General features: G+C 35.2%; 1 protein-coding gene across 1 annotated transcript; it reads right to left on the reverse strand.

Annotated features, from left to right (window-relative positions):
- Positions 1-4: 4 nt before the first annotated feature.
- PHF11 (PHD finger protein 11) lies at positions 5-13,129 on the reverse strand. Its single transcript, XM_029283406.1, has 9 exons — positions 13,020-13,129; positions 9,501-9,608; positions 8,681-8,811; positions 6,985-7,031; positions 5,833-5,897; positions 4,925-4,988; positions 3,797-3,919; positions 2,025-2,096; positions 5-918 (listed from the first exon to the last, which is right to left on the reverse strand). Exons 1-9 carry the CDS (start codon positions 13,125-13,127, stop codon positions 803-805), a joined length of 834 nt encoding a protein of 277 aa, XP_029139239.1. The 5' UTR covers positions 13,128-13,129; the 3' UTR covers positions 5-802.
- Positions 13,130-13,478: the final 349 nt, after the last annotated feature.

Below are 13,478 nucleotides of genomic sequence, written 5' to 3' on the forward strand. Positions count from 1 at the left end.
TTGAAGCAGTCCAACATTCAGTAATTTATTTTTTAAATCACCGCACTGCCGTCTTACAATTAATAAAACCTGGAAAAAATGGATAATGGAGGGATACACTGTATACCCCTCCCCCAGCAGAATGGCAGGCCCCAAAATGAGAACAACAGTATATATGCAAGAAAAACAAGGATTTGGGGACCTGACAGGCAGGTTTGCTGAAATATTTTACATGATGTGAAACAACCTTCTGAAATTTATGTAGATTGGCCTCATTAACATAGTTAACAATAAGTGTATATCTCTGCACAATCTGTCTAGTAAAACATGAAGCAGGAAGGGCAGTTTCTTTGGGAAGTTAAATGAGTGTATATGATAAGAGATATTATATACACTCAGATACACTACAAGTCTGAATTGCAAAACCTGAATGACCATTAAGTGGCAGGAAAGTCTTGGGTATTGGTCTTACTTTGCTATCCTCTAGTGATCATCCTAACCCACTGGTAGCTCTACTGTAAGATAACCGTAAAGCAAAACCAGAGTGATTTACAGAGGTATGTTATTACCATTGCAAATGAAGTGCATATGATGAATTCACTCACTTTCTTCCATGAATTTTCATCTAGTGGAAGGTATTTGAAGCTATAATCCTGGAAGTATACATTCCAATTTAAAACTAATGGTAAAACATTGGCTAGATCAAAAAGGTCTCAACTGTAAAAATGGAAAAACAACAGTTAACCTGTATAAAAGTGACCTGGAAAAAAAATCAATGATCATTTTAATCGTGGTGGGTTATTCAGAGACAGTACTTAAAGTATTAATCTGTGTCTTCTGAGACAGGAAGTGGTATTTCTTTTAAATTTCTTAAAAGTTCAATCTGAGTATCCAGTCTTTCCCGTGTATTCATTAGTTCTTGAATTTTTCTCTCTGTTCCTGTATAAATTAAAATCAGTTCTCAAGATTAGCAACATATCAAAGATGGCTCAAAAAGTATTAATGTCAAGACAAGTTACTATTAAAGTATATAGATTTAGATGACCAATGCCATAAGGGGAACAAGGTTGGGGAAATATAAGGGCTACGGTCCTTCACAGAAAATGTCAATCATTGCATCTTTGAGTGGACAGTGGTGGCGGGCATCCATTACTTTTGCCAGGCTGTCTCTTCTATGATTGCCCTTCCTTCCTTCCTTCCTTTCCTTCCTCCCTCCCTCCCTCCCTCCCTCCCTCCCTTCCTTCGTTCCCCTTTCCATCTGCCCCCAAAACAGAAACAACAAAACCCACAAGCTTGTTTGTTAAAAACTGTCAAAGTATAACTATTGTGTAAAAGAGATACTCTATGTAACTCTCAAAGAATAGCAACCAGATGCACTTTAAGCAGAGAAACAGGGTACCAAGAGCTTTCCCCCCCCCTCCAGATTGGTAGAACCAAGTACAGCAGTCAAAAGTGTTGTTCCACAAAGTCACATAAAGTCAGTTTAAGACTGCAACTGAAGTGAATGAGACAGAATTGGCACAAAGCACCAGTATTTATTTGCAATAAAATAGTCCCCATCCTTTGTAAGGCAGGCAAAGCATATCATTAAATTTTGTTTTACTGGATCATTTACATGAATAAAGTATCCATTAGCATCAAACGTCTATAAAAGTTGTGTCAATGTGTCTATTTGCACCGGTTGTATTATTATACAAATGATATTAAATTATGCAAATTGCAATATTTGCATTATCTATATATCATTATAAATTGCCACTGAAGCCATATAGTTAAAGTAATGCTTTGTTATTTTGTGGAAAGGGTTGGGTAGAAAAATTGGTTTGTACTATAGCATCTGAAATCTGCTAAATGGTGGTTTCACTGTATTGTTTGGATGTTTTTGCTGAGTTTTTTTCTAGATCAAATGACTGACATGATCAAAGAAACATAGTGATAAAAATAATACTGCATTCTTATCTGTACCTATTTATATTCTTAACTAGTTTAAAAGGAATAGCCTTGGTTCTACAAACTGTAATTGTTACATTTTGCTTCATACATACCTGAATAAGCCACTCTAAGAATATTTTCAAAGAGACCACAATCAAAAAGTGACATGACTGTTTCTTCATACTCTAAGGATAGACAGAATAATGCTGATTTCAAAAGCACAAACTTTTTTTAAAACATGCATGATGATAATCAGAAGTATTTTTTAAAATCACCTATCTTTACTATACTTGAAGTTGCATCTAAATTCAAAACATTCTTATATCTTTTGACATTATTGTGAAAGAAACATCATATAGCAAGAGACTTTTAAAGATGTTTATATGTATTTATTGAGAATTTACATTGTAAACAATAAAGGAAAGTAGAATAGACACTTCATTTGTTCCTTAAACATAAATTCACCAATTCTTACAACAGTTGGAATGTCAGGACTACATTTTAGGTGTACTCCTATAATCCTTAAATAAAATGTTTTTATATAATTATATGGAAAACACTTTTCTTTAAGGCAACTCAAATAAGAAAAATAATTTTAAAGGAATATGCAACATCAAACATGCTTAAAAAGGGCAACATGAAAGAATCAAATCCAGATCAATAATCTTTAAATTAGAATAATGTTTTCAAGACAAGTAGATTCTGACATAAAATATTAACATTTAGAGAGCAGAAACAAAGCATTGCAAAATAGTTTCTAAATGAAAATCTCTCAAAGAGCCATATAGGACCTTCCATAAAATTTGTGACAATACTCTTCAGAAAATAAAGGAAAGCCAGGAGAACAAGTACTTAGGCAATTTGCTAATGTATGTTTGGGGACCAGACAATTTGAGGAATGATCAAGTCATAAACTTATTCAGATTTCCCTATCAGCTATATAGACCTGGCATCAGCCATTTTCTATTGGCTAATGTCAAGTTGAGAATAGCCTGTTCACTTCAAAAAAGTGGCATTTAAGTTTACAGTAGGAGAAGCTGAGGAGAAATAAAACAAAATTTGTGGAAGTATGAAAAAGAAATAATAAAAACATTTCAAACAATTCTGGTGACATGGCAGAGGAAGAACCCAATGGGTCTACAGAAAACCCTTAATGAAAGTCTGAAAACAAAAATTATGTAGGAAACAGGAAAGTCTGGTCAGCAAGAAATACAAACAGGTAGATAGTTAGCTTTGCATATAGAGGAAAAACAAGCTGAAGTCTAGAAAGCTTAGAACAACAGAAAGGACACTAAATGAATTGGCATATAAGTTGTTCAAAGAAGATGCAAAAGGCTAACAGTTTATACTAAGAAGGAATAGAACAGCAGGTCCTTATTTAACAGCCCTAATGGGGACCAGTAACTATTACTAAGTGAAGTGGTGGTGAAGTGAAACATCATGTGACCACTTACATCATGTGATGGTAATTCCAGCAATCTTTGTTGCGGTCATTAAGGGGAACTGACCAATGAAAAATAAAGCAGAACTATTTACTCCTATGATTTGGAAAATATAATTATTTTGATGCAAACTAAAATTGCATTTGCATTTTTAAGCCATGTACTCCATTGATTTATATTTAGTTTGCAGTCAACCGCTGTTCTAAGATCTTTTTCACATGCATGATTAGCAGATAAAATAAACTCTGTAAGAATTATTTAGACCGAACTGGATGCATTCAGGGGAGAAAGAGGATGATAAGAGGATCAGAAACTGCAAAGGGACCAGAAACATTTATCTCTGAGAAGCGTAGACTGTGAGGTGACACAACAGTACCCTTGGGACCAAACCTCTCAGATATGAGATCTCAAGATAATAGAGAATTCCACATGCTTTACAATACCTGCTTCTGAAGTATTGTCTTTTGTCAGCTTTTCCTGAGCCAGATGAAGAGTGTTTAACATTTTCTCAAAGATTTCAGCCAGAATTCCAGCCTGCTTACACTTCTTTAAAAATTCTATCCTTTCTGTGGAAAGAGAAATACAATGATTTGCAATTTATATTTTTAATTTCATGTTCATCTGGCACAGTGAAGCACTGTCCAATAACAACAATTATTTTCAAGGCATAAAGACAGAAAACATTATGAATAAAAGGGTGTGTGTGTGATGGTGAACAAGCATCAGGAATGTTCCTCTCAAAGAGATCAACAGATTGATTTCTAAATGAAACAGCCAAAAGAAAATGCCTGATTTCCTTATTTTATTTCCTTATTTTGTTTTATTTTATTTTTCAATGAATGAATGTATAAACAAAACAAAACAAAACAAAACATAGGACTCTGGGTGACTAACAAAATAAAAAAAGATAAAAGATTATTAAATAAGTAAAAATATAGCTAGCCAACCAACCAGGTTTTTAAGATCTTGCAGAAAGCAAGAAAAGTTGGGGCAGGACAAATCTCCAGGGAATGACACCATAACATCCTCCGAGGCCCCGCAGATTACACTCCCTTCTAGACAGACCTGAAGCATGCCTTTTAATATTTTAGATCTTTAGGCTTTTATTACAAGGAGGCAATTAGGAATAGAAGATAATTAAATTGAAACTATTGACCGAGTCCAGCAAAATCGTCCCAGATGAAAATTTTCTTTCCATTAGCAGGAGGCTTTTGAGCCATTAACTGAAACGACAAGAAAGCTGGTCCAGCCCAGTGTGTTTAGGCAGGCTTTTTCAAGAGAAACAGCACCCTCCCCATCTAAACATCTCAGCTTGATCTGCTTGAGCCAAATAGATCAACTCTTTCATGTTACAGACTTATATGCAGGAATGAAGATAGAACATCATCTCCATAATTCGCCATTAATGGAGAATTGAAGATCTCCTCTAAGAAAGGAGATGCTATCTATAACGATATTTGTTAACTATAGGTGAGAAAGTTGCATAAACTGCCTTAAGATAGAAGTAAATAATAACCCACCTCCCCTATGTTAGGAATTCTAACAACTGACAAATATAACAAATGTTTTACCTTTGTGTTGGTCATGTTTTTCACTGAGGACTTCCATGTTCTCTTCCCCAACTGTCTCATCATTCTGCCAATATTTTTTTTAAATAGCAGTTATAAAAGGCCCAGATTACTGATATAACTCATATCGCTATATGTTCATTTTTAATAAAGTCAGAGAATTAAACTAAATTCTTCCCAAGTAATCTAAACTTATATTTAATCATTTATACATCATTTATTAGTAAAATAATTACAGTAAGTCTTGTTTCTAGAAGACGTTTAGAAGTTTTTTGAAGTTTTGATCCTAAATTGTTTTGATGATAAAACTTTTATACTAAAAATCCTTCAGAAATGCTCACATAGTAAAACAGAATGTTTTAAAACCTACAACACAGGATGGCAGTACCAGCATACAGACTACAAAGAGTAAAACAAAAAGACACTGTAGCAATACTTCAAGTAAAAAAAGTAGAGACATAAACTGTTAAGTCTTCAGAGACGGCTCAGATTGTCAGCTTCTCTTAGATTGAGAGTAGGGGCTGAAGGGCATTTCTCTTTCTTTCATCCACTTGTGTTCTCGGATTAGTTGGAAAAGACATTCCTCTTTCAAAATTTCAGAAACAAAAAAGAAATAATCAAACAGCATTTAGTGGGTGGGTGTCTAATAGTAGGCTTAATAGTTCCATATTCAACAAGGATATCACAGTCTCTAGTGATGTAGCAGCAGTGACAGTTCTCAGTCAGAAAATGACACAGGTCAAAATAAAAACAAAATGTATTTGAGATGCTCTAAGAATCTGAAATTATGCCCTACTAGGTGAGGCCATGTGTGCCTGAGTCACAATGAAAGGTGGTGAAGAAGTGTGGCCTCCTACGGCAAAAGTTTTAGAAATGTCTCACTGAGACACCGAAAAGGCAACCTTCATTACCATTTTGGTTGTAGTGGAGGAAGATTCTGTCGGGGTCAGGAGCATTTCTTTCTTACTGTTTTCATCTAGAAAATAAACAAGATATTTTATCACACATAATGTGATAAATAATACTTCAAGACAAAAAAACAGAAAGAAATTCCAGCAGATCCATGAGAGCTCAGGAATTTAACTCTTAAATTAAGTTCTAACTGATGTAAGCACACTGGAATTATGCAGTGCTTTTTTTTGTTAAAAAAAAAAAAAGGTGCCGGAAGTCACACACGTCATACAACCCGCCTTGCCTACCCTACCCTACAAGGTTCCATCCAAAAAAGGTGCCGGAACTCTGTTCTGGGCGTTCTATGAGAAAAAAAGCCCTGGAATTATGTTTGTTAAGGATGTTATACCATGGCTCCCTTGACAAACATCTTCCCAAAATGATTGCTTGAGGCATGGAAAAAGAAACTGAAGCAAGAAGCAAGGAGAGTACTTGCAAGTTATAATATCTAAGAAACCATGCAAACAATAGTTGTCCATGTGTATAAACAGAACAAAAATCTAAAATACTGGAATAAAAATAAATGTAGCCTGGCATGGTTGATATTACCAACAGTCACAAGCAGGAACTGCTGTCAATAATGGTTTCAGTCAGGACTTTAGTTAGATGTCCAGGCCCTGCTCTGTACAATTAGGAGGATGGTTTCTGTGGCTTCCTACATTATATATGAACAATAAATAATATATGGAGTCATTTAAAGCAGGTTGGGGAATAAGACTATTATTATTAGTAGTATTAGTATTAATTATGCTAGACCATGGCCTGTTAGATGATTGTATGAGAGTAATGGAATGCACTCTCCATATATTTTCCTGCCATTTTATTTTTTGTTTCTTTTTATCTTAATTCAACTTCATTGTTTTAATGGTTTTAGATACTTGCTGATAACCATGTACACTGTGTAAGATTGGCAGCTATACAAATGTGATTGAACAAATAAAGAAATTAAGCTCCCATTCCAACAACCCCCTAACCGCCCTGGTCACTATCATGGAAGAGTGGCAAGGAGTGTTGCAACAATGGCTATATTTTTCTAAAAGATTCAGGTTGTACTTCAGAACCCTTGTTAAGGCAGAAGCAGATTTGAACCAATTCCCTAAGTATATACATACCATTAAAACTGCGTCCCTCGACTGGAATGTGTTTTTGGCAGAACACACTACCGGTAATAAACAGAAAGAGAAGTAAACTTATAGAAGCAAATATTTTCATTTTTATAAAGATTCAGCAAAGAAGAAGGAGTCATCAGGATTTTTTTTGTAAATAAATAAATAAGCAGATGACAATCAGTGTTTACAGAAGAAGAATAACACATTTCCTATCCTATCAGTTGAGGATGCCTACAGTATATCCTTTCCACAATGCTACTAAGGTCAAGGAGGAACTTTCAAGACCTTGTTCTTCATTGCAGAGAGGAAAAACTGATTGTCGGTTATGCCAAAACAAAAGCAGTGGCTTTTCTGTACTGTAATCACTGCTGGAAGATAAACGGTAAAAGTATAAAGCACAAGTTAAGGCCTTTAAAAACTTGGAATCATACCTCTATCATTTGCACTGTGAAAGGAACAAATTAAAGCTGTTTACACTACAAACATAGGACTATTTATGTTATTTCTAACTACAAAGATTTATGATCCTTAGAAATGATATCATTTATAAGAAGAATTCTAGTTCCCCAGTGTGTCTCAAACTCCATTTATGAATTAAATTAAAATTTATTTCTATGGAAATTTCAATGGGTGATTGCTAGTCCTTCTGATCCAGTAGAAAAATTCATCATCCTAAAAAAAGGCACAGAATTGCATCTAAAATATCCCATTTGGGACAGATAATACTTTTCTGAAGTTAAATCAACGTTATTTTTAGTGCTCACCTCCATTCCCCATTGTTATAATGAAGGTCTGATTAGAAGACTTTTTATCCTAGCTTTATTAATATGTGTGTGGGGGGGTGTCATGCCAGAGAAACCTCTCTTTAGCCAGATTTGATGCTTTACCACCAATGCTTATTGAGGCAAGATATAATAAATCTTCAGTTCAATGTTGCCCATTCGGAGGACCTGAGTCATGCACATTTCACTGTACTACCCCATTTCACTGATATCTAACATCCTTGTAGGATGGTTAGATAGATGAGAATGTACTTTTCTACCAGCTGATTTATTCCCTGAAAATCTGCAGATGGATGGCTAAATTCTGTTCTACTGATATTGCTGAATGGGAGCTTTGGAAATAGCTATCCATTGCTTATTTACAGACTGGATCACTTAATGCAATATATTGTTTGAGCAGTTTTGTATTTTTTTTATCCTTCACCACTCATATCTGTTTATTATGTTTCCATAATATTCAGATCAATCTTTTGAATTGGTCTTTGAGTAGAAATAAAATTTAGTTACTCTCTCTGTTATTTTCATTAGATAAATGCAATTCTACTTATCAAGTATTTCCTTTTTCCTATGAGTCACTATGGGCCCTCCTCAAATCCTTGGGAGTAGACATCTGTTGTAGAAGCTCGCCTACATTCACCATACTGGAATTTAACAACCAATCCCAGCTTCTCATACCAGGCTAGCTTAGACGTTCTCACACTCTGAAATCCCTTTTCTGTATGTATAAATGTTCACTCTGGCAGTTACAAAAAGCTTCATCCTAACCTAGTATAGGTTATATAATATACACCCATTAGATAACACCTTTTTTTACTTTCTTATTTTGCCATATATTAATTTCAAAACAAAAATGAATTATATAGGATTCTCTTGAAAAGTATTTTAAAATAGACTTTAGAAAACATTTGATTCTATACCGGTAGAGTCCTGGCTCTTCATATTTGACTGAAGCAGCATCACAAAAGGCACACAAATAATGGTAACTTTTGCGACAAGTTTGGATCTCGCATCCAATGGTTGCTCCCTTCGTATGACAGAACTTGCACCGCTGTATTGAAACAAATTGAAACTATTTTTTGAACTGCAGTTTATAAAACTAGGAAGTGGCATTAGACCCATTTTCTTCTCCATCACCCATCATATACTGGCTTTTGTGCTGTGATCCTGTTTAAACTAAACCATTTACAGTAGAGTAAAGTGTAATCTCTGCTTTGTAACAAGAATATGAAATCACATGTGAGTTGTATTTACTAATATCCTGACCAGAAATGGATTAAATAAGAAAAAGTATTGCCTTGTCACTTTTAGATAGCAAATAGTTGTTATTGGAAAGGGGCTGTTAAACTTATTTTGTTTAATTGCTACTCATGATGACAGCCTATGTAACTGGGGTTCCCTAAAGATTTATGTTTTCTAGTTCAGTTAAATAACACTGCTCCTCTGCAGGGAGGTGTTAACTGATGAGATCATATTATTTTTATTCATTTTTCTCTGTCAGTTCCCCCCTCACACACACACCTTTTTACTCTCCCAGTGTTTTAAATAGGGGAGAAAACAGTAGTAAGATCAAAAGTCTTTCTGTCAATAAGACAGAGGGGCTATCTAGACTATTGGTTCATATTATAATCTTTAGGCCTTCAAGAGGAAATTCCAGATGTGAAAATAATGTGAAAATGTGAAAATAAATGTTTTAAAGTAAATCTGCTTTAGAATTTTAAAACATGAAAAATGTCTTACCAGCTTCCTTCCTCTCTTTATTTCACTCATTACTGAAGCCACGTCAAACCTTTTATCAAGATCCCCAGGCTTCTGTTCTTCTGATTCCACAAATCCTGAAGAAAATAACTAGAAATGAAATCAGAAAAGTAAGATGTAAAACAAGAGGACATGACAAAATAAAATATTAAAAATAGCAGCAAGAATTGGCTGGGGATCAGTGCTACCTCATAAATTTACAAAGTTTTAGCAATTTCTTTTGTAAGTTTACTCATTCACAAAAACAACCATTAGCACTCTGAGTGCTCCATGGTCTCATATCTAATACAGGGAAGGAATCCTAAATGATGTTAAGGAAAACTTCAGCAAATTGGTAAATGAGTATTTTTCAAAAAAAAAAAATGAATGAAAAAAGCATGAGCCAAAATGATAGGAAAAAAATATCAGTGTCCCTATGGTTGCCTGATTAGGAAGCATATAACTCTCAGCACTTAACCATTGGAACTGCTATGCCTATCCCGTACACTTTCCATAGTTTCCTTGAAAACATTCAACAGACTTTATGAAGAAAAAATGTTAAAGCCTTCTAAGACATTTAATATAAGGTCCTGTCACCCAAAACCACCATTGCTGAGAGCTAGATATATTAGTACTGTGCAGTTTCACTTCTGACATAATGAAGTTATAAGTTTGCAGATAAAATAATATGGCCAGAATATGAAGAATAGCAGTTACTAGCATATAGGTACCTTCATGTCCTCAAATGGGAATTTGAGAACATTGAGAATATAATTGGGAGGTAGTACAAAACATTAATGGTTGGCAAAAACAGCTTTTGTACAGCGTACAGTGCTGTCCCTCTGCCTCTTACCCAGGTTACCCACTCATTTCTATTGACTAATGCAGAGAAGAATATTTTCAGCAATGATCCTCTGAGCAATCTCCTGCTGATGTGGTTCCCATCTTCAAAAAAGTGGTATATTATAAAGTGGTATTAACACTTCACATGATTTTGATTCTATCCCTGTTAATGCAGCCTAGAACTGTGTTGACTTTTTTGGCAGCTGCAGCACACTGCTGGCTCATATTTAAGTGATCGTCCATTAGGACTCCAAGATCCCTCTTAGTTACTACTCTTAAACAAGGTACCACTTATCTATACTATACCTGTGCATTTGGTTTTTCTTGCCTAAATGTAGAACCTTACTTTTTCACCATTAAATTTCATTTTGTTGTTCAAGTCTGTCAATATCCTTCTGTATCTTAAGCCTATCTTCTTGAGTGTTGGCTATTCCTGCCAGCTTGGTGTCATCTGCAAATTTTATGAGTTCCCCATCTATCCCCTCATCCAAATCATTGATGAGGATGTTGAAGAATACTGGGCCTAAAACAGAGCCTTGGGGTACCCCATTGCATACTTCCCTCTATGTAGATACAATTCCATTGAAGATTACATGTTGAATGTGGTTTGTCAGCCAGTTACGAATCCATCTGGTGGTGATGCTGTTTAACCCACATTTTTCTATCTTATCAAGTAGTAGGTTGTGGTCTACTTTATCAAATACCTTACTGAAATCCAAGTAAATTATAGCCACACCATTCCTCTGGTCCACTAATTTTGTCACCTTGTCAAAGAATGCAATAAGATTTGTCTGGCATGATCTGTTTTTGACAAACCCATGTTAGCTTTTGGTTGACTTTGTTTGCCTCTAGGTGTTTACTAATTCATTGCTTGATTATCTTTTCCAGAATCTTCCCAGGTATTGAGGTCAGGTGATAGGTCTGTAATTTCCTGGATCCATTTTTTTCTTTTTTTAAAGATGGGAACTACATCAGCTCTTTCCAGTCCTCTGGTAGTTCCCCAGTGCTCCAGGATCTTTGAAAAATATAGTTCAGTGGTTCTGTGATTATATCTGCCAGTTCCTTCAGAATCTTGGGGTGTACTCCATCTGGTCCTGGTGATTTGAACTCATCTAGGGTGGACCAGTGCTCTCTTACCATTTTCTTGCCTATTTTAACGTGTTTCTAATCTGTTTTTTTACGGTACTGTTTTTGATAGGTTGGACTGTTTTTTCTCTTTGTATAAAGATGGATGCAAAAAACAAGTTAAATAGTTGTGCTTTCTCCCTGTTGCTTGTCACCTTCTTGTCACTTTCTCCCACTAATAGACTAATCCTTTTCTTGTTTTTTACATGTTTACCTAATTATAATAAGTTTACCACTTTGCTTGAAAATAATTTGGAAAATGTTTTGTGGAAATATCCTCTCCAAATTTCCCATCTCTAAATCCAACTGCAGTATGAATTGAATACTTTTTTTTCTGGTCCTATTCTCTCACTTCTACTTCTGCCTATGTAAGGACTGGGATTCCAGTCCTCCAGTCCTTCCATTGGAAGATGACAGCCTTTTTTGAATTAAAAAAGAAAGGGAAGGAAGGCAGCACTAAAAACCAGAATATAAAATATAAACATCCAAGTCTAGGATAAATACACAGTATTATAAAGTCTTACATGTTTCTATGTGGTTCTTTTTTCTTCAGAGTATACATATTTAGAAAACCTTGATATAAAGAGCAACCAGTATAACATCTTCATACCTCTCAAGTTCCTAGCCAAAAACTTTCAAAAACCTTTTTGAGCCCCCTCTTGATTCACCTGACTACAAAGCTATCCATGTTCCCTTCCTCTCCCTGGAACTCTAGTCACAGTTCACCTTTTTCATCAGGGAAGGAACAAAATCAGGTTCTTAGGGAGCCATCAGTTTTCCCAATGGAAAAGGAAAAAAGAGAAACAAAGCCAGCACACTAGAAGCTTTAGAATCAGGGTAAGCGGGATTCCTTGAAAATCCTGCTCTCTGGGCCTTGATCCTCAAGGAAAAAAGTGAGGAAAAAAGGCTCTCTTCCTCTCATTGTCTATAGATAAAAAGATGCATATACACAAGGCACAAGGCTAGAAACTGGGAGAGCGTGAGTTTTTAGTCCTATCTTAGCCATGAAAGCCAGGTGGGTGACTTTGAGCGTCACTCTCTCTCAGCCCAACCCACATAACAGGGTTGTTGTGGGGACAATAGGAGGAGAAAAAAGTATTAGATATGTTAGCCACCATGAATTATTTACAAAAATAATAAAGGCAGGATATTAATTAATTAATTAAAGCATACAGCCAACAAAGTCTGCAAAATGCGGATTACATGAACATAAAGAAAGGCATAAGGAAAGGGACAGAAAAATAAACGTAGTTTATTATAGCAATTGCCAGGACTGGTCATTTTTGCTCCTAAACAATCTCTGCTGGATTTTAACATACCACTATAAAAATACTAATTATAGTAGTTATAGTCTTCTTGTACTACAATCTACTTTAATCCCAGAAAGTATTTAAATTTTAACTCTTGAAACTAGCGCCTGCCAATAAAAGTATAGTACACATGGCATAAAAAACAGGTGTATCAATTATGAATTGCCTCACAAGAGTGCTTCAGATCTTTTTTCGTTTTCCAATCAGTTGTGGACACAGTTTGAATGTCATTAGCAAACCTCACCAAACAATTCTGATGAACTGCAAGATTCTGTCCTTCAGCAATGTACATAATCGCACTCTCTTCATCATCTCGACAAAATGCACACTTTCTTCTTACCATCTTTGCCATTGCTGGACTCACCTTAGAAAAATATTTTAGAGAGTAAAACATTAACATCACCCCATGGCTCTAAACAATACATTTAAAAAATGGATTACTACAATTCACAAGCTAGTATCCTCCAGCACTACTGATATTCTGCTTTGAATATCTTGACATGGGACTCAAAAATAGAAAAATGTTTAAATCTGTCTGTGAACTCCAACCAGGCCCTCTAAAATTCTTTAAGAAGAGCAAAGAATCCTTATGTGTGGTTTCATAAGATAAGAAGAGAGATCATTACTTGGTTATGGAAAAAAGATTTCCTTGCAGAATATTCAAGATGCACTTTCTAGCATCTTCAGTTATAAAATCCTAGAT

This window comes from Protobothrops mucrosquamatus, unplaced genomic scaffold (assembly GCF_001527695.2).
Source record: "Protobothrops mucrosquamatus isolate PMUCROS unplaced genomic scaffold, P.Mucros_1.0 scaffold78, whole genome shotgun sequence".
NCBI lineage: Eukaryota > Metazoa > Chordata > Lepidosauria > Squamata > Viperidae > Protobothrops > Protobothrops mucrosquamatus.